The sequence below is a fragment of the Hemitrygon akajei genome, unplaced genomic scaffold (assembly GCF_048418815.1).
Source record: "Hemitrygon akajei unplaced genomic scaffold, sHemAka1.3 Scf000057, whole genome shotgun sequence".
NCBI classification, from domain to species: Eukaryota; Metazoa; Chordata; class Chondrichthyes; order Myliobatiformes; family Dasyatidae; genus Hemitrygon; species Hemitrygon akajei.
The window spans coordinates 4,027,807-4,053,249 of record NW_027331943.1 but is presented as its reverse complement, the minus strand read 5'-3'; the positions used below and the strand labels follow the sequence as shown (position 1 = coordinate 4,053,249).

Here is a 25,443-nt window from a genome sequence, read left to right as displayed (position 1 = left end):
TACTGTACTTTTGTTCTTAATATACCTGTAGAAGCTCTTTGGATTATCCTTCACCTTGACTGCGAAAGCAACCTCTTGTCTTCTTTTAGCCCTCCTGATTTCTTTCTTAAGTATTTTTGTGCACTTTTTATACTCCTCAAGCACCTTATTTGCTCCTTGTTGCCTATACATGTCATACATCTCTCTCTTCTTCTTTAGCAGAGTTCCAATATCCCTTGAGACCCTTGAGAACCAAGGTTCCTTATTCTTATTCACTTTGCCTTTAATCCTGACAGGAACATAAACAAACTCTGCACTGTCAAAATTTCTCCTTTGAAGGCCTCCCACTTACCAGTCACACCCTTTCTAGAGAACAACCTGTCCCAATCCATGCTTTTTAGACCCATTCTCATTTCTTCAAATTTGGCCTTATTCCAGTTTAGAACCTCAACCTGAGGACCAGATCTATCTTTATCCATGATCAAGTTGAAACTAATGACATTATTATCACTGGAACGAAAGTGTTCCCCTACACACACTTCCGTCACCTGTCCTAACTCATTTCCTAATTGGAGATCTAATATTGCATCCTCTCTAGTTGGTACATCTATATATTGATTTAGAAAACTTTCCTGAACACATTTTACAAACTCTAACCCATCTAGACCTTTAACAGTATGGGAGTCCCAATCAATGTGTGGAAAATTAAAATCCCCTACAATCACAACTTTCTGCCTCCTGCAGTTGTCTGTTATCTCCGTGTAGATTTGCTCCTCCAAATCTCGCTGAATATTGGGCAGTCTATAATACAACCCTAATAATGTGATCATTCCTTTCCTGTTTCTCAGCTCCACCCATATGGCCTCGGTAGACAAGCCCTCGAATCTGTCCTGCCTGAGCACTGCTGTAACATTTTCCCTGACTAGCAATGCTACCTCACCACCCTTCATTCTTCTGCCCCTACCATGTTTGAAATATCAGAACTCTGGAACATTAAGCTGCCGGCCCTGCCCCTCCTGTAGCCAAGTTTCACGAATGGCTATAATGTCGTAATTCCACGTGTCAATCCAGGCCTCAGCTCGTCAGCGTTCGCCACAATACTCCTTGCATTGAAATAGACACACCTCAGAAAATTATTACCACCACCAAAGACGCTTTCTGACTTTGCATGAACTTTTAACATTATTTATTTTCACACCCACTCCACTATCTGCTCTGGAGCTCTGGTTCTATAGAATGGACTTGATTAAACTGGAAAGAGTTTAGTGGAGAATGACCCGTATGTCACTGGACTAGGATGTTGGGTTTTCTGTTATATGGTTCGTCTGGGACCGTTTGCCCTGGATAATTGCTTAAAGGGTGACCTTACACACGTACATAAAAATAATCAGGGGCGTAGATAGGGTCGATGGTCATAGTATTTTTCCCAGGGTAGAGGAGTCTAAGACTTGAGGGCAGAAATTGAAAATGGACCGAAGGGGCATTCGTTCACGTGGCGGGTGATGGGTATAAATTAAATGCAGCCAGAGGAGGCAGTAAACACAAATAAATTTACAAAGTTGAGAGGATGTGGGCGGAGAAAAGGATAAAGAAGTCTATAAGGGAAATTTGGGAAAAGATGTGGGAAAATGGAGGAAGCACAAAAGACATTTGGATCAGCATGAATTAGCTGGGCCGACGGACCTGTGTCCAGGCTGTTATGTCTGTTTTATTCCCCCCGGAATCAGAGTTGAACACAATCACCATGTCTACTAGGGACTGAGACATTTGGTCATTGGCTATACCGGGTTTTCCATCAGAGATCCTGGGAATTTTAAATCCAGGTAACAGATGATCTTAATAGGGAAATATTGAGAACTCACATTCACCATTTGTACATAGCCCAGACATGGATTTGGGTATTAAAACACTGAAGCAAACTGCAGCAATGTTCTCAGCTCGGCTACAGAAAATGGATTTGGGAAACTCCCCTCATCTCCTTTCCGCAGCAGCCAAGAAAACCAGGAAGGAGTTGATAGCTGCCCTTCCAAAACCTGAAATGCTAGGTTATCACACAATCTCTGAATTCCTGGAAATGCTCCTTCCATCTGGTTCTGAATTTTGTAAATGAAAGTTAGATATATCTTACACATCAGGGCCTGTCTAGAGGTGAAGCAGAAACTGACCCTGGATGTTTACATAACCCTCAAGCCCGTTGTTGCACTCCTGTGTTTCACTCACAGCCACCTGATTTAGGAGTCCCTGCTCCTTTCACTCAGGTGAAGCTTTCCATGGTGGGTGGAGTGATTCGACCATTACTGGTGTCAGGTCGCTGCGCTGGAACTGTTGGATTGATCAATTACTCAAGGCTGCTTTGCCAGTAGGATCAATGACCCTGCTTGATGAAACTTTTCTATGCCCTGTTAACATCTGTGTAAGTTTGTACTAGTGTGTGCCAATAGGACAGAAGTTTAGGTAGAATGATCCCAGTGATCATACCTTTGTCCATTCTGTATCTGACTGATGATTGTTGATTGTCGTCGTCTTGTTTACACTTTGGTCCCGGTGCAGGAAAGCGCCACCTGCTGGTGATGCCCTGAATTACACATAAGCAGACAGTGAGTCAGAGAGAGAACGATTACATTGTAAATATGACAGTATCTCCATCCCCTGAATCAGAGCAGCAGCTGACTTAGGGACAAAACATTCCCTGCTAATGTCAACTCGCAAACCATGTCTGTATGTCTGTCCAGTGCATCTGCTGATAGAGTTACAGAGCAACAGAGCACAGATACAGACCGTTCAGCCCAACGAGACAATGCTGACCACAATGTTAACCGAGACGGTCACAATTTCCTGTGATGGGCCCATTCCCCACCCCCCCCCCCCCCCGCCCCCCGGCCTGTTCACTCCATCTGCACATCCCAACTGCTTCTGGAATTATAGAGTTGTGCCTGCCTCATCCACTTCCTCTGGCAATTCCCTCCACATCATCACCAATCTCTGCATGGAAACGTTGCTGCTGGTGTTGGTTTTGCAATCTCCTCTGCCCATTAAGATCCCCAATAAGCTTCGATAATCTTCACCGTGAACACCATCTAATAATTTTGTGTCATCTGCGATCTTATTAGTCAAGCCTTGTACAGTCACATCTAAATGTTTGTAGGACAGTAGCTGTTCTGGAACCTGGTGGTGTGTGTCCGGAGGCAACTGTACCTTCTACCTGATGGCAGCAGCGAGAAAACTGCATGGCCTGGGCGGTGAAGATTGTTGATGATGGATGCTGCCTTTCTACAGCACATTTCATGTAGATGTACTCAATGGTTGAGAGAGCTTTACCTGTGACATACTGGGCCAAATCCACCGCCTTTTGTAGGATTTTCTGCTCAGAGGCATTGGTGTTCCCCGACCAGTCCATAATGCAGCTAGTCAGCAGACTTTCCACCACACATCTACAGAGGTTCGCTGAGGTTTTTGATGACATAGAAAATCTCCACAGACTCCTGAGGTTGTAGAGGCACTGTCATACTTTCTTCACAATTATATTTATATGATGCGTTCAGGACTGGACCACTGAGAGAGTTATACCCAAGAATGCAATGTTACTGCCCCCCTCCAACTCTGATCCTCCAATGATTACTGGCTCAGGCACCACTGTCTTCCCTCTCCTGAATTCTACAATCAGTTTCTTCGTCTTATTGATATCGAGTGAGAGGTTGTTGTTATTACACTACTCAGCCAAGTTTTCATTCTCCCTCCTGTATGCTGATTCACCACCCTTTTTGATAGAGTCCACAACAGAGGTATCATCAGCAAACTTATATATGGTGGTGGAGCTGTACTTAGCCACACAGTCACAGGTGTGAGGAAAGCGAAGAGAGCAGGTGGCTAAATACACACCCCTGTGGTGCTCCTGTGCTGATGGAGATTGTGGAAGAGATGTTTTTGCCAATCTGAACTGAGTGGGGTCTACAAGTGAGGAAATGCAGGATCCAATTGCAGAAGGATGTATTGAAGTCAGGGCTTGGAGTTTAATGATTAGTTTTGCGGGGATGGTGGTTTTAAAGGTACTCTGATAATTTTTATCAGAGTACTTTTGATTCCTCTGATACTCTAATAATCTGATAATTTTTACTTTGAACTTCCTCAACATCCCGTATGAGGCAAACGACATCGAGCTGCAGCTCCAGTTGCTTAACTCATTCTCTGAGGAGTTGCAGCTTGGTGCACCTGGTGCAGATGTGGTCATCTGGGAGGCTGAAGCTCTCCCAGTATTTCCAGTAATTTCTCTTTTTTTATTTTAAACAATGCACAAACATTGACTGATTTCACTATGCTTGTGGCGTCCTGAACAGATTTTACACAAATCTAATGCCCCTATTTATAAGTTTTCTCTTCATTCCAATACAGTCCCTACAGACAATGTTCACAACATCCTCCCCCACCTCCCCACCTCACTGTCAATCTGTTACATCTGCTCCTGAGGTCACTTGTCTCTTCACTGAGGGGCAGTGATCAGAGAATGAAAAAAACACGCAACATTCCTTCTTGGGCTGTTACTGAGTAATGGCTCACCAACAATAACTGAAAAATTAAATAACAAAGCTCTACATCATATATTGTGAGTTTAATTATGACCAAGAGTAACACAGCAACATCCTGTAACAATGAAATTAAAGTTGTAATGGCTCCTTTAACCCTGCCTCATTCTGCATGTAATTCATCCTGTGCTGGTGATGCTTTCCCCAGCTCCCCGCCCCAGGGTCTTCGAGCTCCCCGAGGGTCATCTCTAAATCACGACCCCGCAGACTATCCCAACACAGAATGGAAAGGAAGCCACCAGTGAGCATGCGCAAAGATATTGTTCATATCAGTGCGGGGCTGAAATGAAACCCTCAGATGCTGCAGATCTGCGGTAAAATGAGAGGGGGACACAGGATTCTGTGACAGGTGGAGTGCCTCCCATGACAATAAACCGGATCCTCATTTTAATTATGTGGAATTATCAGATAGACTGGAAATTCTGGAGGGAGGTTTAATTGAAGTGTACACATTTTTGAGTAGCTCAGAAAAGTGAAAAGACTAAATTCTCCCACAAATGGGTAATATACCCAGAAACACAGGCTGCATTTTGGCAGGTTGGAAGAGTGGAATGGAGTCAAGAGAAACATATTCCCCACCTGCAACGAAAGAATGTGACAGATGTAGATCTCACTGCCTTGTCCAAACGGGTGAAAGATGGGTGTGGTCCCAGCACCACCGCCTCATCCCCACCCCTCCCGAGGAGCAGAATAACAAGGGCTGAGCATCAGCTCATCCAAGGCGGTTTGGTATGAAGGTCCCACAACCCGGACTGACCCCGGCAGGTTCCGTCCAGGAAGCGGGGCGAAGGCCGCCAGTTCGATTGAGATAACGGGTCTCACTGCCCTGCATCAGACCTCCTCACTCGGGACTGGTCTCAATACTCACCGATGGGAAAGTTATGTCTTCACCCCGCAGTCAGTGATCCATCCCCCTGCTCCCCGCCCAAGGGACTTTTTCCGACCCCGAAACCTATTCAACAAGGAATGGAAAGGAAAACACCGCCCATCCGGGAATGCGAGCATGCGCATTATGATCAATGCGTCATCAGAGGGGAGGGCCGTCCAGGGTGATCTGCTTTGGGATGGAGTGGCTGCATCCAGTGCAGAGTCTTGTTGCTTAGAAGCTTCATAAACAGCAATTTTATTGATGTTAACTGGAATTGCCAAGAGGGAAAACACATATTGCCTCAGGTAACAGAACACCTCCCGTACACAGTCTTGTCTCCTGGGAAACTAAACACTTTCACAATGTCGACCTTAGGTATCCCTTCCTCTAAAAGTGAGTGAATCATTCAGATCGCTGATCACTGAGAGCAATTATGGTTTACTGGTCATTAAAGTTCACCCTGGGTGGTTTCAATGGAGTTGATGTGGAGTTCGGGGTGTCACAGTGAAGGAACTGGACAGCCAAATGCTCTGGCCTAGTGACCTCCAGCCACGGATGGTGCCGCGGTGAACCTCCTGCAAAGCGCAGGCGCGGTGCCCACCCCAGCCGTCGCCGGCGGTATTCTTGTACGAGCGGCGGTGAGGAAGGGGCTGATCTCGGCTTTGAGTAAATAGAGGGTGATTTGCAGTGGGAAATGTCCGGTTTCGAGCTCTGCCGGACAGCCAGAGGCTCCGGGCTCTCCGGTCTTTCAGTCCCGGTTTTGCGCCTGAGCCGGGATTGTGGGATCAGTTAGATGCGGGTCCCCTTGCTGGGAGGGTGGACCTGCGTGAAGAGGTTCTGTCTATATGTGCGGATGTGGGCTGAATGCTGGGAAAGATTTGGGGCGATTGGCACAGTAGAGGGAGGGTGGGATATTGAGCGTTATCAGATGCAGCGTGACTCGTGGAGGACGGACATGGGGCAAATTAAGTAGTAAACTAGGGAGGATCTGGTCCATTGGATCTGACAGGATATGTCAGGAAGCAACAATTTTCTCTTCATGCATATTAATTACTGTCTAATCTTGCAGTTAACATTGTGTTTGTTACAGAGTCCCAGAACCTGGACAGCTATCACCGTCATGGGCTCCGAGTACAGATTGGGAATGGAGAGGGGGTGTCAGTGACCTCTGCATCAGAGAAGGACATGGGTTCGTACAGCCTCCTGTGAGATATAAATGTTCTCACAGTGGGATCAGACTGGTGGCATATCTGGAGTTAAGAAAATGGGATATTGCCTGACACAATCATCACATGTCTTACCAGCTAACAGGAATAAAATGTTTTTAATATAAAATTGAAATAGAAGTGTTGGAAACTTGGTACATCGATTGGATCTGTGGAAAGAGAAACTATGGAAGACCCAGTATCAGAACTGTCCAAGTTGCTGCCCGATCTGCTGAACTTTTCCAGCATTTTCTCTTTTTACTTTAAATGATGCACAACTATTGACTGATTACAAGATGTTTGTGACGGCCTGAACAAAGTTGTACAAATGTAAAGCCCACATTCATTAGTTTTGTCTGCATTCCAACACAGGGTTAATACAGTCGATACAGTCAATGCTCACAACACCCTCCTCACCCCACTATCAGTCTGTTACATCTACTTCCAAGTTTCCTGACAAAGAATAACACAGTGGACATTTGGTAACATTGAAACTAAAATCGGAATGGCTGTCATTACCCTACCACGTTCTGTATTGAATAAATCCTCTGGTAATCCACGTAACAAACACCGATTTCAGAAATAACTCAGTGAGGCAAAATACTTCACAATGAAGACAGCGACAGAAGAGAGATTGTTGGTATAATCATTGGTGTGATACAGGCTGGACAGAGTCTGAACAAGATGGTTGATATATATCACTGAGGTGGTGAGGTACAGACTGGACAGAGGTTGAACAAGATGGTTGATATATATCATTGAGGTGATGGGATACAGACTGGACAGAGGTTGAACAAGATGGTTGATATATATCATTGAGGCAGTGGGATACAGACTGGACAGAGGTTGAACAAGATGGTTGATATATATCATTGAGGTGGTGGGATACAGACTGGATAGAGGTTGAACAAGATGGTTGATATATATCACTGAGGTGGTGAGATACAGACTGAATAGAGGTTGAATAAGATGGTTGATATATCTCATTGAGGTGGTGGGATATAGACTGGATGGAGGTTGAACAAGATGGTTGATATATATCACTGAGGTGGTGAGATACAGACTGAAAAGAGGTTGAATGAGGTGGGTGGGGATGAGGAGATTGAACTAGATGGGAGAAAGGACAAAGGACAGTCACTGATGATCCTCCAGCAATACAGATACTGAATTAAAAATACATATTACTGTGCCAAGATTCTAGAATGACCGAGATAGAATAACAGGAAATTTGGCATATACCCTTCCTCCTAACCAAATGTCATCAATGCACCATAGAGAGTATTCCACCCAGATATTTGACACCTTCTTTTCGCTACAGCTCTGCCCATGACTGCAAGGAACTGTGGAGAGCTGTGGACACAGAGCAGCACATCACAGAAACCAACTTCCCCTCCATGGACTCTGTCTTCACTTGCCACTGCCTCAGAATAGCTGGCCATGTACTCAAAGATCCCCACAACCTGGGACATTCTCACTTCTCACCCATTCCCCATCGGGGATGAGCTACAAAACCCTGCAACCATGTACCACCAGGCTCAGGGACGATTTCCATTCTGCTGTTCTAAGCAAACTGAATGTCCCCAGTGTGATAAGATGGACAGCTGACCACAGTGTGTGTTACTTGAAGTAACCTTACACTATCTGCACTGAACTTTCTCTGGAACCATAATACTTTGTAATACTTATTGTTTTACCTTGTATCACCTCAGTGTACTGTTTAATGAATTGATGTGTGTGGTTGGTACGCAAGGCAACATTTTCAGTGAACCTCTATACATGACAGTAATAAACAGATTTCCCATTTTAATGTTTGGAAATTTTTAGATAGTCTGGGCTTCCAGGTTGGATCTTCTGCAGGGAGAGTTAAGTGAAGTGTAGAAATTATTTTAGGAACCCAGATACAAGGAAAAAAATGATCGAACCCAGGTATCGATCCAGGTGAAGTTTGGATCCACAGACGCTGCCTGACCCATTGAATTCCTCCGGCAGTTTGTTCTTTGGTCTATATAATCCGTGTTAGTATGGGGAGCAAGATTTTACACCATATTCCAGGTACAATCTCAACAAAGCCCAAACAATTGTTAAAGTCAGTTTCATTCTTCTACCCAGCAACTCTTGCAATAAACACAAAGTACCTTTGACCTCCATCCCTACCCACTGAACCTCAGTCCATCTCCACTTAACCACACTCAGGATTTCGGTTTGTCCTTCAGAAGTGGGTGATCTCACATTTCCCACATTGGGCTCCAGCTGACCTGTTGATCCCACTCACTTATTTTGCCTCCATAACCCCGAAACTTTTCGATAAGAGACACAGAACATAGAACAGTACAACAGGAACAGGCCCTTCGGCCCACAATGTTGTGCTCAAACTAATTAATTAATCAAATCGCCAACTGAACTAATCCCTTCTGCCTACACATTTTTCCCTCACGTTCACGTGTCTATCCAAACATCTCTTAAAAATCCCCAATGTATCTGCCGCTACCATCACACACGGCAGCACATTCCAGCAACCCACCACTCTGTGTGAAAAAAAACACTCGCCCCTTACATCTCCTTTCAAACTACCCCTCTCACTTTAAGTGCATGCATCTTGATCTAGACATTTCTACCCTGGGTAAAAAGTTAATCCCGGTCTACTCTATCTATGCATCTCGTAACCTTATGAACCTCCATCGTCTCTCCCCAGCCTGTGCCGCTCTAGAGAAAACAACACAAGTTTGTCCAGCCTCTCGTTATAGCTCATGCCCTCTAATTCAGGCAGTATCCTGGTAAACCTCTTCTGCGCCCTGTCCAAAGCCCCGACATCCTTCCGAGAATGGGGGCGACCAGAACTGTATGAAATACTTCAGATGTGGCCAAACTCACGGTTCATGAATCTGCAATATAACTTCCTGAATTGTGAATGCAATATATGAATAATAAAGGCAAGCATGTAATTTGCCCTCTTAACCACCCTGTCAATCAGTGTAGTCACTTTGAGGGAGCGATGAACTTGGGACTCTAAAATCCCTCTGCTTATCGACACTGCTAAGGGTCTTGCATTTAGATGTGTTATCTCTTTATAATTGAGCTACAAAGGTGCCAAGATAATCATCACGATTCAAATCTCACTGAGTTTTCTCACGTACTGTTGAGTTTATGCCAAGTGCACAAGTACGGGAAGGTACAGGTACAGAGAAACACTGACTTGTGGCAGCATCACAGGCAAGTACATTCAGATAACACATGGAACATAAATTATACAATTTTGTATCATTATCAATATAGAATACAAGTTTTATGTCATTACCATTATACAAATATATATGTTGTGTCAATAATCATAAATATTGCTTTTGAGTCATTAACAATATGTGTATATTTCTTTCAAGGGCTGACTTGGAAATGTTGATTTGGTCCCTCAGCCAAGTTGTTGACACAGTTTGGGAACAACTGGGCTCCAAGCACTGGTCGCTACAACACCGACTGGGACATCCTGCAGGTCCAAGAAGTCTAGTCTATCCTGTCATTCAATCAGACCCAACATTGTTCCATCCTTGCCCCCCAACACCACTCTATACCACTTTACCCAGACCATTGGCCCCACTTGCAGCTCAACAGTCTACCAGTGATTGACCCGCAAAGTGGTGCACATCTCTGCTCGACACCACTGTGGGCTCAGACGTTTCCATAGACGAGCCCCTCATGTCCCTTCCCCACTGTGATTGGGCTCCTTCCCCCATCCTGCTCCTTGATCCCCCACTGGAATAAACATCCTCTCAGACTCTGTCCACCACCTCTCACACCATCTTTATCCTCTCAGTGAAATCTCTCACCCTCCCCCTTCTGCCGAGATCCCTCCCCGGGGAACCGGCATCAAACCAACGGCACGAGCGGTATCCTCCAACCTCTCAGCGATACATCAGACTCCGGCCGCAGGAGACGCTTCACAAATGCCCCCAACTTCCCTCGGAGGGAAGTGGAAATAAATCAAAAAGCAGGACATTTACTTGAGGTTTGTTCCGCTTTGATGGGGAGTTCGATGCGAGAGCGGGAGATGAAAGCAGCGGAGGTAACGCCCTCTCAGCTGCTCTGCCTCTGCTATTGGGTGTAATCAGTGATTAACATGGCTTCACACCTATGTGAAGAGTGTAACTCCTCTGTTGATTGTAGGGTGGGGTGGCTGGGTCAGGTAATTGTCACCTTAGCCGGTAAAGTTCGGCCATCTCAACGCCAGTGTGACCTAAGGAACTGTACACGTGACATCAAGCATGTGGGGGCGCAGAGTGATGTCAGATCCCGGTGTGGGGAACCCACACGGGTCATCAGGCGTGAGGCGGGGTTATCAAACTTGAACATAAATTGGACAATGATTGTATCATAAACAAAATACATGACAAATATAGATGTTTTCAGTCAATATCAGACTTGTAAATTTTGCATTTTGTCCCTCAGATAAATTACTAATGCAGGCAGGGAGCAAGCATACTCCAAGCATCCGTCCCCACAACACCCACTGGGACAGCCTGCTGGCCTAAGGTGAGGCTGTTTACTCCTTTTTTTATACCCAGACATCTTAAAAATGGAAGCCACCGGGTCCCTTTGTGTCATATGGAAAGATCGTGGTTTGCTCTCAAAATCACTCCCCTCCCCACACCGCACTTGCAGGGCAACACTTTACCAGTGTCTGCAACAGATATACTGAAGCCTTCCTCGTCCTCGCCACTTCAGAGGCGATAAACCTTTTATTCTCCCACTTCAATCCGTCACCCCTGCAGCTCCGCCAACTCCTTGGCGAGGAAGAGTGGCATTAAAAAACGAGCTTGTCGGATCGTTCCTGGGAGTCAGGTTCGGAAACACGTCATGGGGTCTATGGAGGGAACTCCTGAATGACAATGCCCATATCCCCATTGGTTGGTATACTAAATTAGTATTTGCTATCACCAATCAGAGACAGATAAATCTCACGTTACTTCACGACGGATATCGGGCACGCACAGCATGCTTAAGTCATCTCAACCCGGGAGCGCAAGTGTGACGATACTCCGCGGGGGGTGGGGCGACTGGGCCGGTGGGCGGGGAGGTTAGCTGGTGTGCGCGGTAGATGGGGAGACTGTAGAGTTAGTAACAGAGAATGGGGAGAGCGTCCCTCGGTCCCGTACCGCGCTGGCCAGATCACCGAATGAGATATGGTCGATCCGCAATCCGCTGTGGTACAACATTAACGCACAAATCTCGATGTATATACTTAATCAATGTAGTGTTTCTTTTCATTTCCACAATATAATTAATATTCAGAAGTTATATTGGCTTACGCTAATTAAACTGTCAGAATTTTTCTAATCAACACACCAAATGCATAAGTGGACCACTCGGCCCTCCGAGACTGCTGCTGATCTGATTTAAACTTTCGTTACACATTGCCCCATGTTCATTTTGATAACACTTCAACCCCACTCTTTATACAGAAACTGGGATTTGAATGGAATCGCAGGCTTTATTTTCGCTGGTCCGTGAGTAGAAAGAGTTTGTAACTCTCGTGATTAACAGCAGCAAAAAAATGGGAGGCTGAGAGGGGGAGTTCAGGAGGAGGTGTGAAACTGTTGCTGCTTTTCACTGCATGATGCCCTGTCCACAGTCAATCCTTCCACAGTCTCTCTGAACATTGCATCTACCTTAATATCAACGGCTTCACCATCTGACCAAACACGCTGCTTCCCATCCCGAAAGCACTGAGTTTAAACCGATTCCGGCAGCTGTAGCAGTCCTGGCTGCAAGGACAGTCGTTCATCTCAAGTACAGGTATAACCCGTGCCTTTGATCCATGGTCAGATGGGAACATTGCAAAACCTATTTCTGCTTAATCACGGATTCGTAGGTTCTGGCAATTTATTGGTAGAAAAGTACTTGAGGACGACAGTGTATGTAAATGTAAATTATTGGTTGGCATTTGCTAGTTAGGACTGAATGAAATGTGGTGCTGGGATATTTGGCTTCAAGAGGGTTTGCTCTTAGCAGAGGCTTTCACGAAGATATACTCGAGGGCAAGTATATCATTGCAGATTGCAAAAGACAGAGGAGTCAATGACATGTTGCTGTTGTTCAGGGTAATTCCACATTTCAGGAAACAAGTGCGGCGTTTACTAAAGAGAGGAAATTCTCAACGCATTCTGAGATGATTGCGACCTAACACAGACGAGCAAGAAAACATCAGAACTGATAAGAGTTTGAAATGAGCAAACAATGTGAGGGAACGTGCGTTCTGGGATCTGGGATGTTGACAGCAACTAGCAAATCTGGAGTGATTGCAACTGGCATAATTGGCACTTCTAGGTTTATTCAGTCCCGCTCCAGCTATTTCCCACCTTCCTTGGTGCAGAAATCTAATGTCTAAAGGACCAGTGTTTGAATAAATGAGACTCACCAAACTTTCTCCTGAATTAATGAGCGGAAACTCTGAGTCAGAAGCGTCCTCTCCAGTCGGTGCTCTCAGTCCTCGGGCTGGTTCACTTGTTGCTGTTCCCTCGTCTTCAGTTGTGATTTGCTTCCCGTTGTGGGCTTTTCTGCCAATAAATCTCTCACCGCAGGTCTAACTTTAACCAGAGAGACGATGAAGCACGTTAACAATACAAAGGAGAACCGAGCATTAAACTGAAATCTAAATCTTGAACGCATATATAATGACCCGAGTGAAGAAATCTGTAATTTTCCCTCACACTTTACAAAACCTGACATGGGATAATGCTGGAGTAACTCAGCAGACCAGGCAGCATCTGTACGCCGACTCTACTCTCTTCCATAGATGCGGTCTTCCCTGCTGACTTCCTCCAGCATTTTGTGTGTGTTACTTTCCAGCATCTGAAGATTTTCTCTTGTTTGTTATGGGATGCAAAAAAGTCGTTGTTTAGTCATGGTATAAGATACAAGTCATAATATACAGGAGTAGAATTACTTGATATGGTTATTCTAGTCTGCTCCATAATTAATCATGGAGGATTTTATTTTCAAACACCGTATTCTTGCTTCCCTGCTATAACACTCAACCTATTTAGCAATCCAGAACATGAATATACCCAACGATAGCCTCCATCACCATCTGTGGCATCAAATTCCACAGGTCAACCAATATTTTGCTAAAGTAATTGTTTTAATTGCTAAAGCTACCTGCAAGTAATTGTGGATCTGTATTCCCATATCAGTTTGTTATGTCACAGAGAACAGCCGGTACCAATCAGTGTGTAAGTAAAATCCTGCTTTGTCCTGCCAAAGTGCAAACCACACGCTTATCTACATTAAATTAAATCTGATAGTTTTCAACGCAGTTTCCCAGTTCCACACATCGCTGATTCCCGTGAGACTTAACTCAGTTTTAGTACTTTCAAAACAATGTATTAAAAAGTTACAAATGAAATAAACAGTCAACAGATAAGGATCATTTGTGGAAAGATCATTGTTCAGGTCTATGTCGGAATGGCTTTCAACAATTTCTGATTTGTTTTCAGGCCTCCAGCATCTTGAGTGTTTCTTTAATTTCCAGATGCTCATAGACAGGCGACAGTGACTGGGAATTTCCAAACATGAGGAAAATACTGGTGAGTGAGAAATAAAACTCTCAGACGTAAGGAACCACGCACGTGACGTCAGATGGCCAAATGGCCTAACACTGCTCCAATATTTGATGGTTTTATGTGGGGGCGCCGGAGTGACATCACGTGTGGGTGAGAGCTTGTATTCAAAAGCTGGTTAGTGGAGGTCTTAATGATTTCAGGGGAAGAACGAGGGAAACTTAATGGGTTTCATCACTGAATCCAATGCTCTGTGATGTAAAGCCGCTTGCCAGGTGCCCTGCTCTGCCATGTTGTCCGTAGAGTGGGCGGTGTGGTACCTGTCTCGAGTTGGGTCACAAAACCCAGAATGTTTCAGGGAAAGAGTTTCCTGAGTGATCTGATTTGAGATGGCTCAGCCAGTGCAGTGTCTCGTTGTTTAGTATTTTCATAAACGACAGTTTTACTCATGTAAACCTGAATTGCCTTATCAGTTAACAGAAGACTTCTCGTCCCTGCTGTCCTGGTCTCTCAGCAATCTAAACACCCCGACAGTTATGATTGATGACAGGGATTATATCTGTTGGTCGTTAAAGTTCGCCCAGAGTCGGTTGGCTGGAGTTGATGTGAAGATCGGAGGGTGTCACAGTGAATGAACCGACACCCGGGGGAGGTCAAACTTTAACCAGACAGATAATAAAGCACATTAACAATACAAAGGAGAACAAAATGTTTCTTCTTAACGAAGTTTAAATGTTGAACACAAATATAACTATCTCAATGAACAAATCTGAAATTGCCACTCGCACTTCACAAAGCCTGATATGGGATAAGCAGGAGTCATCGTTCGGTTACGGTCAGACACAAGATGTAGGAGGAGCATTAGATGATTCGGTCCATCAATTCTGCTCCACCATTCAAACATGATTTTTATTCCAACTCCATATTCCTGCTTTCATCCTGCAACCCTGAAGCTACTGAGCAATCACGAACATATTTAAATCTACCATAAATATACGGCAAGGGTAGCCTCCACCACACTCTGCGGCAACAATTTCCACACAGCAGCCATCCTTTGGCTGAAGGGATTTTTCTCATCACAATTTTAAATGTAAGCGTCTTTATTCTGAGACTGTGCTGTGGGAGTGTAGACTCTCCATGTCCATTGTATCCAGGCGTTTCAGCATTCGGTAGGTTTACTTAACCATACATCCCCCACCACCCCCACTGTCCCTCTGAACTCCATTGAGCACAGGTCCAGAACCATCAAATGCTCCTCATACATAAAGCCGATCGTTCCTGAAATTATTCTTGTAAACCTCGTTAGCAACAACTGCACTGAACACATTCCCAGGAATAACAGGCAAATTGGTACCAGGATAATTTAGTGGGAAAAGATGCGGTTTCTTCATTGTTCTACTATCACAGAACAAGCCATTTCAGGGTCGTTTAACCCACTCCAGGGTGAATGTAATAAAAGGAAATTGGAATTACCAGGAACACTCAGCATGTAAGGAAGCTGTAGGGAGAGGATCAAATTTAATGACTCAGGTTCACAACTTTCGTCAGCATAACCTCAAATATTTTCAGTTTTTACTGCAGATCTCCAGCATCCCGAGTTTCTGTTGAATTTTCACTGCCAGGCAGGCGTGTGACAGTGAGGGGGAATTTCCAAACGCGGTTTGAACACGGAACCCTCAGACCAGAAATACTCGCTCAACACCTTATAAACCTGGGCAGGTTGATCTCATGTGGTTCCATTGTTTAAAAACGTTTCTAAGAGTAAACATAGCAAATATAGGCCTGTCAGTTTGACGTTAATGGTGGGTAAATTAATGGAAAGTATTCTTAGAGATGGTATATATAATTATCTGGATAGACAGGGTCTGATTAGCAATAGTCAGCATGGATTTGTGCGTGGAAGGTCATGTTTGACAAAACTTATTGAATTTTTTGAAGAGGTTACGAGGAAGGTTGATGAAGGTAAAGCAGTGGATGTTGTCTATATGGACTTCAGTAAGGCCTTTGACAAGGTTCCGCACGGAAGGTTAGTTAGGAAGGTTCAATCATTAGGTATTAATATTGAAGTAGTAAAATGGATTCAACAGTGGCTGGATGGGAGATGCCAGAGAGTAGTGGTGGATAACTGTGTGTCAGGTTGGAGGCCGGTCACTAGTGGTGTGCCTCAGGGATCTGTATTGGGTCCAATGTTGTTTGTCATATACATTAATGATCTTGATGACGGGGTGGTAAATTGGATTAGTAAGTATGCAGATGATACTAAGGCAGATGGCGTTTTGGATACTGAAGTAAGTAGGTTTTCAAAGCTTGCAGAGAGATTTAGGCCAGTTAGAAGAGTGGGCTGAACGATCACAGATTGAGTTTAATGCGGATAAATGTGTGTTGCTACATTTTGGTAGGAATAATCCAAAGAGGACATACATGGTAAATGGTAGGGCATTGAAGAATGCAGTAGAACAGAGTGATCTTGGAATAATGGTGCATAGTTCCCTGAAGGTGGAATCTCATGTGGATAGGGTGGTGAAGAAAGCTTTTGGTATGCTGGGTTTTATAAATCAGAACATTGAGTATAGGAGTTGGGATGTAATGTTAAAATTTACAAGGCATTCATAAGGCCGAATTTGGAGTATTGTGTACAGTTCTAGTCACCGAATTATAGGAAAAATATCAACAAAATAGAGAGAATACAGAGAAGATTTACTAGAATGTTACCTGGGTTTCAGCACCTTCGTTACAGGGAAATCCTGAACAACTTAGGTCTTTATTCTTTGGAGCGTAAAAGGTTGAGGGGGGACTTAATAGAGGTATTGAAAATTATGAGGGGGATAGATCGAGTTGACGTGGATAGGCTTTTTTCAATTTAGAGTAGGGGAGATTCAAAAAAGAGGACATGATTTGAGAGTTGGGGGCAAAAGTTTTAGGGTAACACGAGGGGGAATTTCTTTACCCAGAGAGTGATAGCTGTGTGGAATGAGCTTCCAGTAGAAGTGTTAGAGGCAGGTTCGTTATTGTCATTTAAAGTAAAATTGGATAGGTGTATGGACAGGAAAGGAATGGAGGGTTATGGGCTGTGTGCGGGCCACTGGGACTAGTTGAGTGTAAGCGTCGGCACGGACTAGAAGGGCCGAGATGGCCTGTTTCCATGCTGTAATTGTTAGACGGTTATATGGGTACATTTAACTTGGATCTAAAACTATGATATCCCATGACCCAGCCTCACAGTGTCACACAGCTGAACCTGTCCCTTACCGACGCCAGAAGCCTCGCACATCATCTTCACATCTCATAGCAAGTGATGTATTAAGGCATATATGTCAAACTCAAGGCCCGCGGGTCAAATCCGGCCCGCGGTGGAATTATCTTTGGCCCGCGAGATAATATCTAATTACTATTAAAGCTGGCCCCAGTAATCGAAGCGCCTATGGCGTATGATATGGCTAATGCTGAGTTTATTCAGGTACCAGGTTTTCAGGGTTTTTAGTATTTATTCGGCAGTCTTCTTCATAAGAAACGGAATTTGTAAAGTGAAACACTTTGTAGTTACAGCAGAGACTGAGACACATGAGAGCAGGCTGAAAAAACGGAGGCAACGAAAGCTGCGTTCGCACGCGTCCGACTGATCCGGCCCGCATGAAGCTGCATTTTGCTCAATCCGCCCGTGACCTAAAATGAGTTTGACACCCCTGTATTAAGGGATATACCCACAAAAAATGTCTAGATGCCCGAGACTTCTGAATCACTTGGAAGGAGAAACATCGTGTCCCATCTGTATAAGTACTGACCTTGGCCAAATCCCAAATACTGAGAGCTCCATATGCCTGGAGTTTCCAAGGATTACAGCCCAAACAGTAACTCTTCCAGGACTCCTTGCTACCGATAATATGATGCAGTGTTTCGGCCAATCAGAGTTCAAAAACTAACACTCCATCAACCAACAGCAGAACGGGAACCTGATGATCATCTGACTGGACCAATGATCGGGCTGGAAAACCTGGGTGTGTGATTTCAGATACCAGGGATACGTTTCACATAGTCTCCTGCAGCTAAACTGAACTCAGTTTATCATTATCTTATTGTCTTGCCCAGCACAATTGGCCATTACATTTCCTGTAGGCAACAGAGAAAGTGTCTCTCCAAAAATATAAAAAAACAGACTCACTTTAAATGCTGTCAAGTTTAACACTTCGCCATTTTGTAACGTTGAAACTAAAATTGTTATTATTGATGTGATACAGACTGGCAAAAAATTGACAAGATGGTTGATATATATCATTGAGGTGGTGGATTACAGGCTGGACACTGGTTGAACAAGATGGGCAGGGAATGAGAAGATGGAACCAGATGGAAAAAGGATCATCATTAGTTTCCTCTTCATTCCAACACAGGAATAATTCAGCACGCACAGTCAATGCTCACAACACCCTCCCCACCCCTCTATCTACCTGTTACATCTGCTACTGACGCCATTAACTCTCACTGAGCGACGGTGACCAGAGGACGATAAAAATGTTTACCGCTCCCTGCCAGTCACATGGACTGTTATCCTGGCAATGCAGAAAGCGGCCCTCCAGAAATGACCGAAAAAGTAAACAACGGAGTCAATTTTAAACGCTGTGAGTCTCGTTATGACAAGATTAACATGATTCAATAGTACATGTACTTGTTGAAAAAATCTTCAATAATTGGACTGACACCCCCCCCCCCCCCCCCCGTACAGCAATAACTTCAACCAAATGCTTCCGATAACTGTTGATCTTCCTGCACATCGGCTCGGAAGAAGTTTACGCCACTCCGCCTCACAAAGCTGCTTCAACTCTGGGGTGTTGGTGGGATTCTTTGATGGAACTGCCGCTTCAGGCCATTCCACAACATTACTGTGGGATTAACGATAGGACTTTGACTCGGCCATTCTAATTTTCTTTTGAAATTATTCTCTTAGTGATCTACTCTTGCCTTTCGGATCATTGTGCTGTGTTATCCAACTTCAATTAAACCAGGTGACAGACTGCTACCCTGACATTCTCCCGTAAAGTGTCTTGATATAAAATTAACACACCGTTATTTTATAACGTTGAAACTAAAATTGTAATGTTTGTCTTTTCCTTACCTCAGGCTGCATTCAATAAATACTATGCTATTCTTGGGTAACAAACACTGATAGTGAGGCAAAGTACTTCACAATGAGGAGGCAGTAGTAGTTTCAGGGATTACAGCCTAAACAGCAACTCTCCCAGAACTCCGTGCTACCGGTAATATGATGCAGTGTTTCGGCCAATCAGAGTTCAAAAACTAACACTCCATCAACTTATGGCAGAATGGGAAGCTGATGATCATCTGACTGGACCAATGATCGGGCTGGAAAACCTGGTCGTCGGTCACCAGATACCGGGGATACATTTTACATCCTCTCCAGCAGCTAAACCGAACTCAATTTATCATTATGTTATTGTTGAATGAGGTATTTCCCAGCATAATTGTCAATCACATTTCTTGTAGGCTAACGGGAATAAAATGCATTTAATATAATATTGAAATAGTAGTGCTGGAAACTCATTTCATCAGATTAGATTTGTGGAAAGAGAATCTGTGGTAAACCCAGTATCAGAACTGGGACTGTCCAAGATGCTGCCCAATCTGCTGAACGGTTCCAGCATTTTCTCTTTTTACTTTAAATGATGCACAACTATTGACTGATTACAAGATGTTTGTGACAGCCTGAACAAAGTTGCACAAATGTAATGCCCACATTCATTAGATTTCTCTTCATTCCAACACCGGGCTAATACATTCGATACAGTGAATGTTTACAACATTCTCCCCACCGCACTATCAGTCTGTTACATCTGCTCCCGAGGCCGCTGTCTCTCATTGAGGGACCGTGACTAGAGAGCGATAAAAATGTGCACCACTCCCTGCAAGTCACATGGGCTGTTACCCTGGCAACAGAGAAAGTGGCTCTCCAAAAATGACCAAAAAAAAAGAAATAATAGACTTACTTTGAATGCTGTCAGGATTAACGCTTCGCCAGTACGTAACGTTGAAACTAAAAAAATGTAATTATTGATGCGATACAGACTGGCCAGAAATTGACAAGAATTTTGAGATATATCATTGAGGTGATGGGATACTGAATGGACAGAGGTTGAACAAGATGGTTGATATATATCATTGAGATGGTGGGATACAGGCTGGACAGAGGTTGAACATGATGGTTGATATATATCATTGAGGTGGTAGATACAGACTGGACAGAGGTTGAACAGGATGATTGAGATATATCATTGAGGTGGTGGGATACAGGCTGGACAGAGTTTAAACAAGTTGCATGGGGAATGGGCAGATGGAACCAGATGGAAAAAGGGATCATCATTAGTTTTCTCTTCATTCCAACACAGGAATTATTAAGTACACACAATCAATGCTCACAACTTCCTCCCCACCCCTTTATCAGTCTGTTACATCTGCTCCTGACGCTACTAACTCTCACTGAGCAACGGTGACGAGAGCGCGATAAAAATGTTTACCGCTCCTTGCCGGTCACATGGGCTGTTATCCTGGCAATGCAGAAAGCGGCTCTCCAAAAGTGACCGAAAAATGTAAACAATGGAGTCAATTTCAAACGCACTGAGTCTCGTTATGACAAGATTAACAGGATTCGATATTACATGTACTTGTTAAAAATAAGTCTGTGAACCTTGGTTTTCAATAATTGGTGTGACCCCCCCCCCCCCCCACACTACCCCGTACAGCAATAAATTTAGCCAAATGCTTCCGATAACTGTAGATATTCCAGCACATCGGCTTGGAAGAATTTTAGGCCATTCCGCCTGACAAAACTGTTTCAGATCTGGGATGTTGGTGGGATTCCTTGCCTGAACTGCTGCTGCAGGCCATTCCACAACATTCCCATGGGATTAACGATAGGACCTTGACTCGACCATTCCAAAAAAGTGAAATTTTCTTTTGAAATCACTCTCCTATCGATTTACTCTTGTCTTTCAGATAATTGTCTTGTTGGATTATCCAACTTCAATTAAACTTCAGGTGACAGGCTGCTACCCTGATATTTCTAGGTAACAAACACCGATAATGAGGCAAAATACTTCACAATGAGGAGACAGAAGTAGTTCCAAGGATTACAACTCAAACAGCAACTCTCGGCCAATCAGAGTTCGGATCACTCCATCAACCTGTGGCAGAACGGGAAGCTGATGATCAGCTGACTGAACCAATGATCGGGCAGGAAAACCTGGGCGTGAGTCACCAGATACCGGGGATACGTTTTACATTGTCTCCAGCAGCTAAAGTGAACTCAATTTATCATTATCTAATTATTAAATGAGGTCTTGCCCAGCACAATTGGCCATCACATTTCCTGTAGGCCAGGGGTGTCAAACTCATTTTAGGTCACGGGCCGGATTGAGCAAAATGCAGCTTCATGCGGGCCGGATCAGTCGGACGCGTGCGAACGCAGCTTTCGTTGCCTCCGTTTTTTCAGCCTGCTCTCATGTGTCTCAGTCTCTGCTATAACTACAAAGTGTTTCACTTTACAAATTCCGTTTCTTATGAAGAAGACTGCCGAGCAAGACTGCCGAATAAACACTAAAAACCCTGAAAACCTGGTACCTGAATAAACTCAGCATTAGCCATATCATACGCCATAGGCGCTTCGATTACTGGGGCCAGCTTTAATAGTAATTAGATATTATCTCGCGGGCCAAAGATAATTCCACCGCGGGCCCGATTTGGCCCGCGGGCCTGGAGTTTGACATATATGCTGTAGGCAAACAGGAATAAAAGGCTTTTAATATAAAACTGAAACAATAGTGCTGGAAACTCGTTTCATCAGATTAGATTTGTGGAAAGAAAACTGTGGAAGACCCAGTATCAGAACTGTCCAAGATGCTGCCCGATCTGCTGAACGGTTCCAGCATTTTCTCTTTTTACTTTAAATGATGCACAACTATTGACTGATTACAAGACGTTTGCAACGGCCTGAACAAAGTTGCACAAATTTAAGTCCCACATTCATCAGTTTTCTCTTCATTCCAACACAGGGTTAATACAGTCGATACAGTCAATGCTCACAACATCCTCCCCACCCCACTATCAGTCTGTTCCATCTGCTCCCGAGGCCGCTAACTCTCAATGAGAGGAAGTGACCAGAGAGCGATAAAAATGTTCACCACTCCCTGCAGATCCTGGCTGTTCCTGGCAACAGGGAAACTGCCTCTCCAAACATGACCAAAACAGGAAATAACAGACTCAAGTTTAAACACTGAGAGTCTCCGTCTGACAAAGATTAACACAGCGGCCATTTGATAACTTTGAAACTAAAATTGTGGTGACTGTCTTTATCCTTCCACATTCTGCATTAGATAAATCCTCTGGTAGATCAGGTAACAAACACTGATTTCAGAAATAATTCCATGAGGCAAAATACTTCACCAAATATCTTCGGAGTGAAGATCTCACAACCCGGACCGACCCCGATAGGTTTAGTCCAGGAAGCAGGGTGAGACCGCGAGTTCGGGGAAGTTACCGGGACTCACTGCCCAGCATCGCTCGGGACCGGACTGAGTACTCACCGCATGGATCTTGTCGGTCTCGCTGCGCTGAGAATAATCCGACCCCCCGGCTCCCCGCCCGAGGGGGGCGAGGACCCTCTCCCGATCCGGATCCCGCCGACAATCCACCGCTCCAGACCCGCTTCAGCAAAGACAAAGAATCACCGCCCGTCCCGGGAATGTGAGCATGCGCAGTGTGCATATTGCGTCATCACGGAGGGGGCGGGGCCTAGGAGACAAACACGCAAATGCCGCCAATCCGCGGTAAAACGGGATCACGTGACGGTGGGCGGTCTCCCACGTGACCCGGTGACTGTTCCTCGCCCCTCACACGCCGCATTTCCCACATTATTTCACATTCACAGCTCCCCCATCTCAGACACGTTTCTGCCCGATCCCCATTTCCTCGATCATGGAATTAATTTCCATCTTCTGCCGCCCCGTGTCCAACACTCACCTCCCACCCCCTGATACTATTTCCACCTTCCCACCTCCCCGCTCACCTGGATCCACCTCTCACTCCCCAGCTCTTGCCCCATCCCCACCCCTCACCTCTTTTCTCTGACTATTTCCCGTCCACTCTCAGTCTAGAGGGAGGGTCTCGGCCCGAAATGTTGACGGTCCATTTCCCTCCACAGATGCTGCCCGACCCACTGAGTTCCTCCGGCAGTTTGTCCTTTGGTCTGTATAACCCGTGTTAGTATGGGGAGCGGGATTTTACACCATATTCCAGATACAGTCTCAACAAAGCACAAATAGTTGTCACTTTGCCCGCACCACTGGCCCCGCTTGCAGGGCAACAGTCTGCCGGTGTTTGCCCCCCAACGTGGTGAATCCCTCTGCTCGCCACCACCGTGGGCTCAGACATTTCCACAGATGAGCTCCTCCTGTCCCCACCGGGGCAAACATCCTGTCCACCCCCTCTCTCACCATCTTCATCCTTTCAATAAAATCCCTCGTCTCCCACCCTCCCCGGGGATCCGGCATCAAACCGATCCTTCTACCTCTCAGCGATACATCAGACTCCGGCCGCAGAAGACGCTTCACAAACGCTCCAACTTCCCTCGGAGGGAAATAGAAATAAATCAGAAAGCGGACATTTACTTTGAGGTTTTCTCCGCTCTGAGGAGGCTGTCGGCGCTTGAGCGGGAGACGGACTCAGCAGGGTAACGCCCACTCGGCTTGTCCGCCTCCGCGACTGGTTGTAACCAGTGATTGACATCGCTTCGCACCAATGGGAATAGCGCAGCTCCTGAATCCTCTGTTGACAGCGGTGGAGGGGAGGGGCTGGTCACGTGATTATTAGCACAACCGTTCAACCGATAAAGCTCGAGCACAGCAGCGCGTGAGTGACGTAAGACACCGCGCACGTGAGGGTAGATCCCGGTGTGGGGAGCCCAGGTGTGACGTCAGGCCCGTAGTGGGAGGAGCTGTGTGACGTCACCTGTGGGAGAGCGCTGGCATTTAAAAGCACCTTAATGGATGTTTCATATGATTTCAGTGGGACAATAACATTAATCCCGGGTTTCAGCACTGAATCCAGTGTTGTGGGATGTAAAGTCCCCTGTTATGTGTCCGGCTGTGCCGTGTTGTTGGTGGAGTGGGCAGCGTGGTGTTTGTCTCGATTCGGGTCACAACACCAGAATTGCCAGCGGGGTCCACACACAGTGTATTAGTCAACAGAAAACCTCTCGTCCCTGCAGTCTTTGTCTCCTGGTAAACTCAACACCCTGACAGTGTGGACCATAGATACCCCTTCCTCTCAGAGTCAGGGAATCATTCAGACAGCTGATCGCTGAGAGGAATTATATTTATTGGTCATTAAATTTCGCCCAGATTCGTTTGGACGGATTTGATGTGGAGTTCGGGGTGTCACAGTGAAAGGGCCGGACGGCCGAACTCTCTCCGTTGTCCAAACATCCTTCCAGGTGAGGCGACACTTCACCTGTGAATCTTCCGGGGTCGCCTGTTGTGTCCGCTGCTCCCGATGCGGCCGCCGCTACACTGGTGACACCGGCTCCTCCGCAGTTGTGCGGGGTAGGAGTGTTTTATTTGGGGGGGAGGCGGTCGATGACATTGTTCCCTTTTGTGCGGGAGGGGTGGGTTTTGGGGGTTTGATGATCGGGATGCTGTCTTTTTAATGTGGGGGTTGAGGTGGGAGTTCTATTTTTCTCTCTGAACCACTTTCATGCTCTTTCTTTGTTTCGTGGTTTTCTGGAGAAGAAAAAAAGCTCAAAAATTGTTTACGGATACCTGCTTTGATAATAAATTAACCTTTGAACTATCCGCTCCGAGCGGGACTTCCTGGTGTCCGAACATTTTCATTCCGATTCCCTCTGGGGAATCTATTGATGTTGAAAATGATCATAAACCTCTGATTGCATTGTTTTATGCGGGAGGTGGGGTGGGAGTGTGATTTTTCTCTCTGATAGATGCTACCCGGCCTGCTGAGTTCCGCCAGCGTTTTGCTTGTTGTGCTTTGGATTTCCAGCATCTGCAGACTTTGTCGTGTTTGTGATTTACTTCTCCTTTGTCCCTCCCGCCTCCGGCCACTGGTCCCTCTGTAGGGACCTCCGGCCACGGCTTCTGCAGCCCAGAACCTCCTGCTAAACGCAGGCGCAGTGCCGACCGTAGCTATTATTCTGTTCAGGCGTCGGCGAAGAAGGGTCTGATCTCGGGTTTGTGGAAATCGGG

The 25,443-nt window shown here is 45.3% G+C and overlaps 1 protein-coding gene across 6 annotated transcripts in view; it reads right to left on the bottom strand.

The window, feature by feature from the left end:
* The window catches only part of LOC140721567 (NACHT, LRR and PYD domains-containing protein 3-like), a 47,964-nt gene extending 25,035 nt beyond the window's left edge, over positions 1-22,929 (bottom strand). For 2 of the 6 annotated variants that reach the window (XM_073036395.1, XM_073036398.1), the window contains exons 1-3: positions 22,771-22,929; positions 13,042-13,210; positions 2,458-2,554 (exon numbers count right to left, since the gene is read on the bottom strand). In XM_073036395.1, the coding sequence (XP_072892496.1) occupies positions 2,458-2,467 (10 nt within the window). In that variant the 5' untranslated portion in view covers positions 2,468-2,554; positions 13,042-13,210; positions 22,771-22,929. The remainder of the gene's footprint in view (positions 1-2,457; positions 2,555-13,041; positions 13,211-22,770) is intronic. The other 4 variants (XM_073036397.1, XM_073036399.1, XM_073036396.1 and 1 more) reach the window with 3 other exon arrangements.
* Between the last annotated feature and the right edge of the window lie 2,514 nt (positions 22,930-25,443).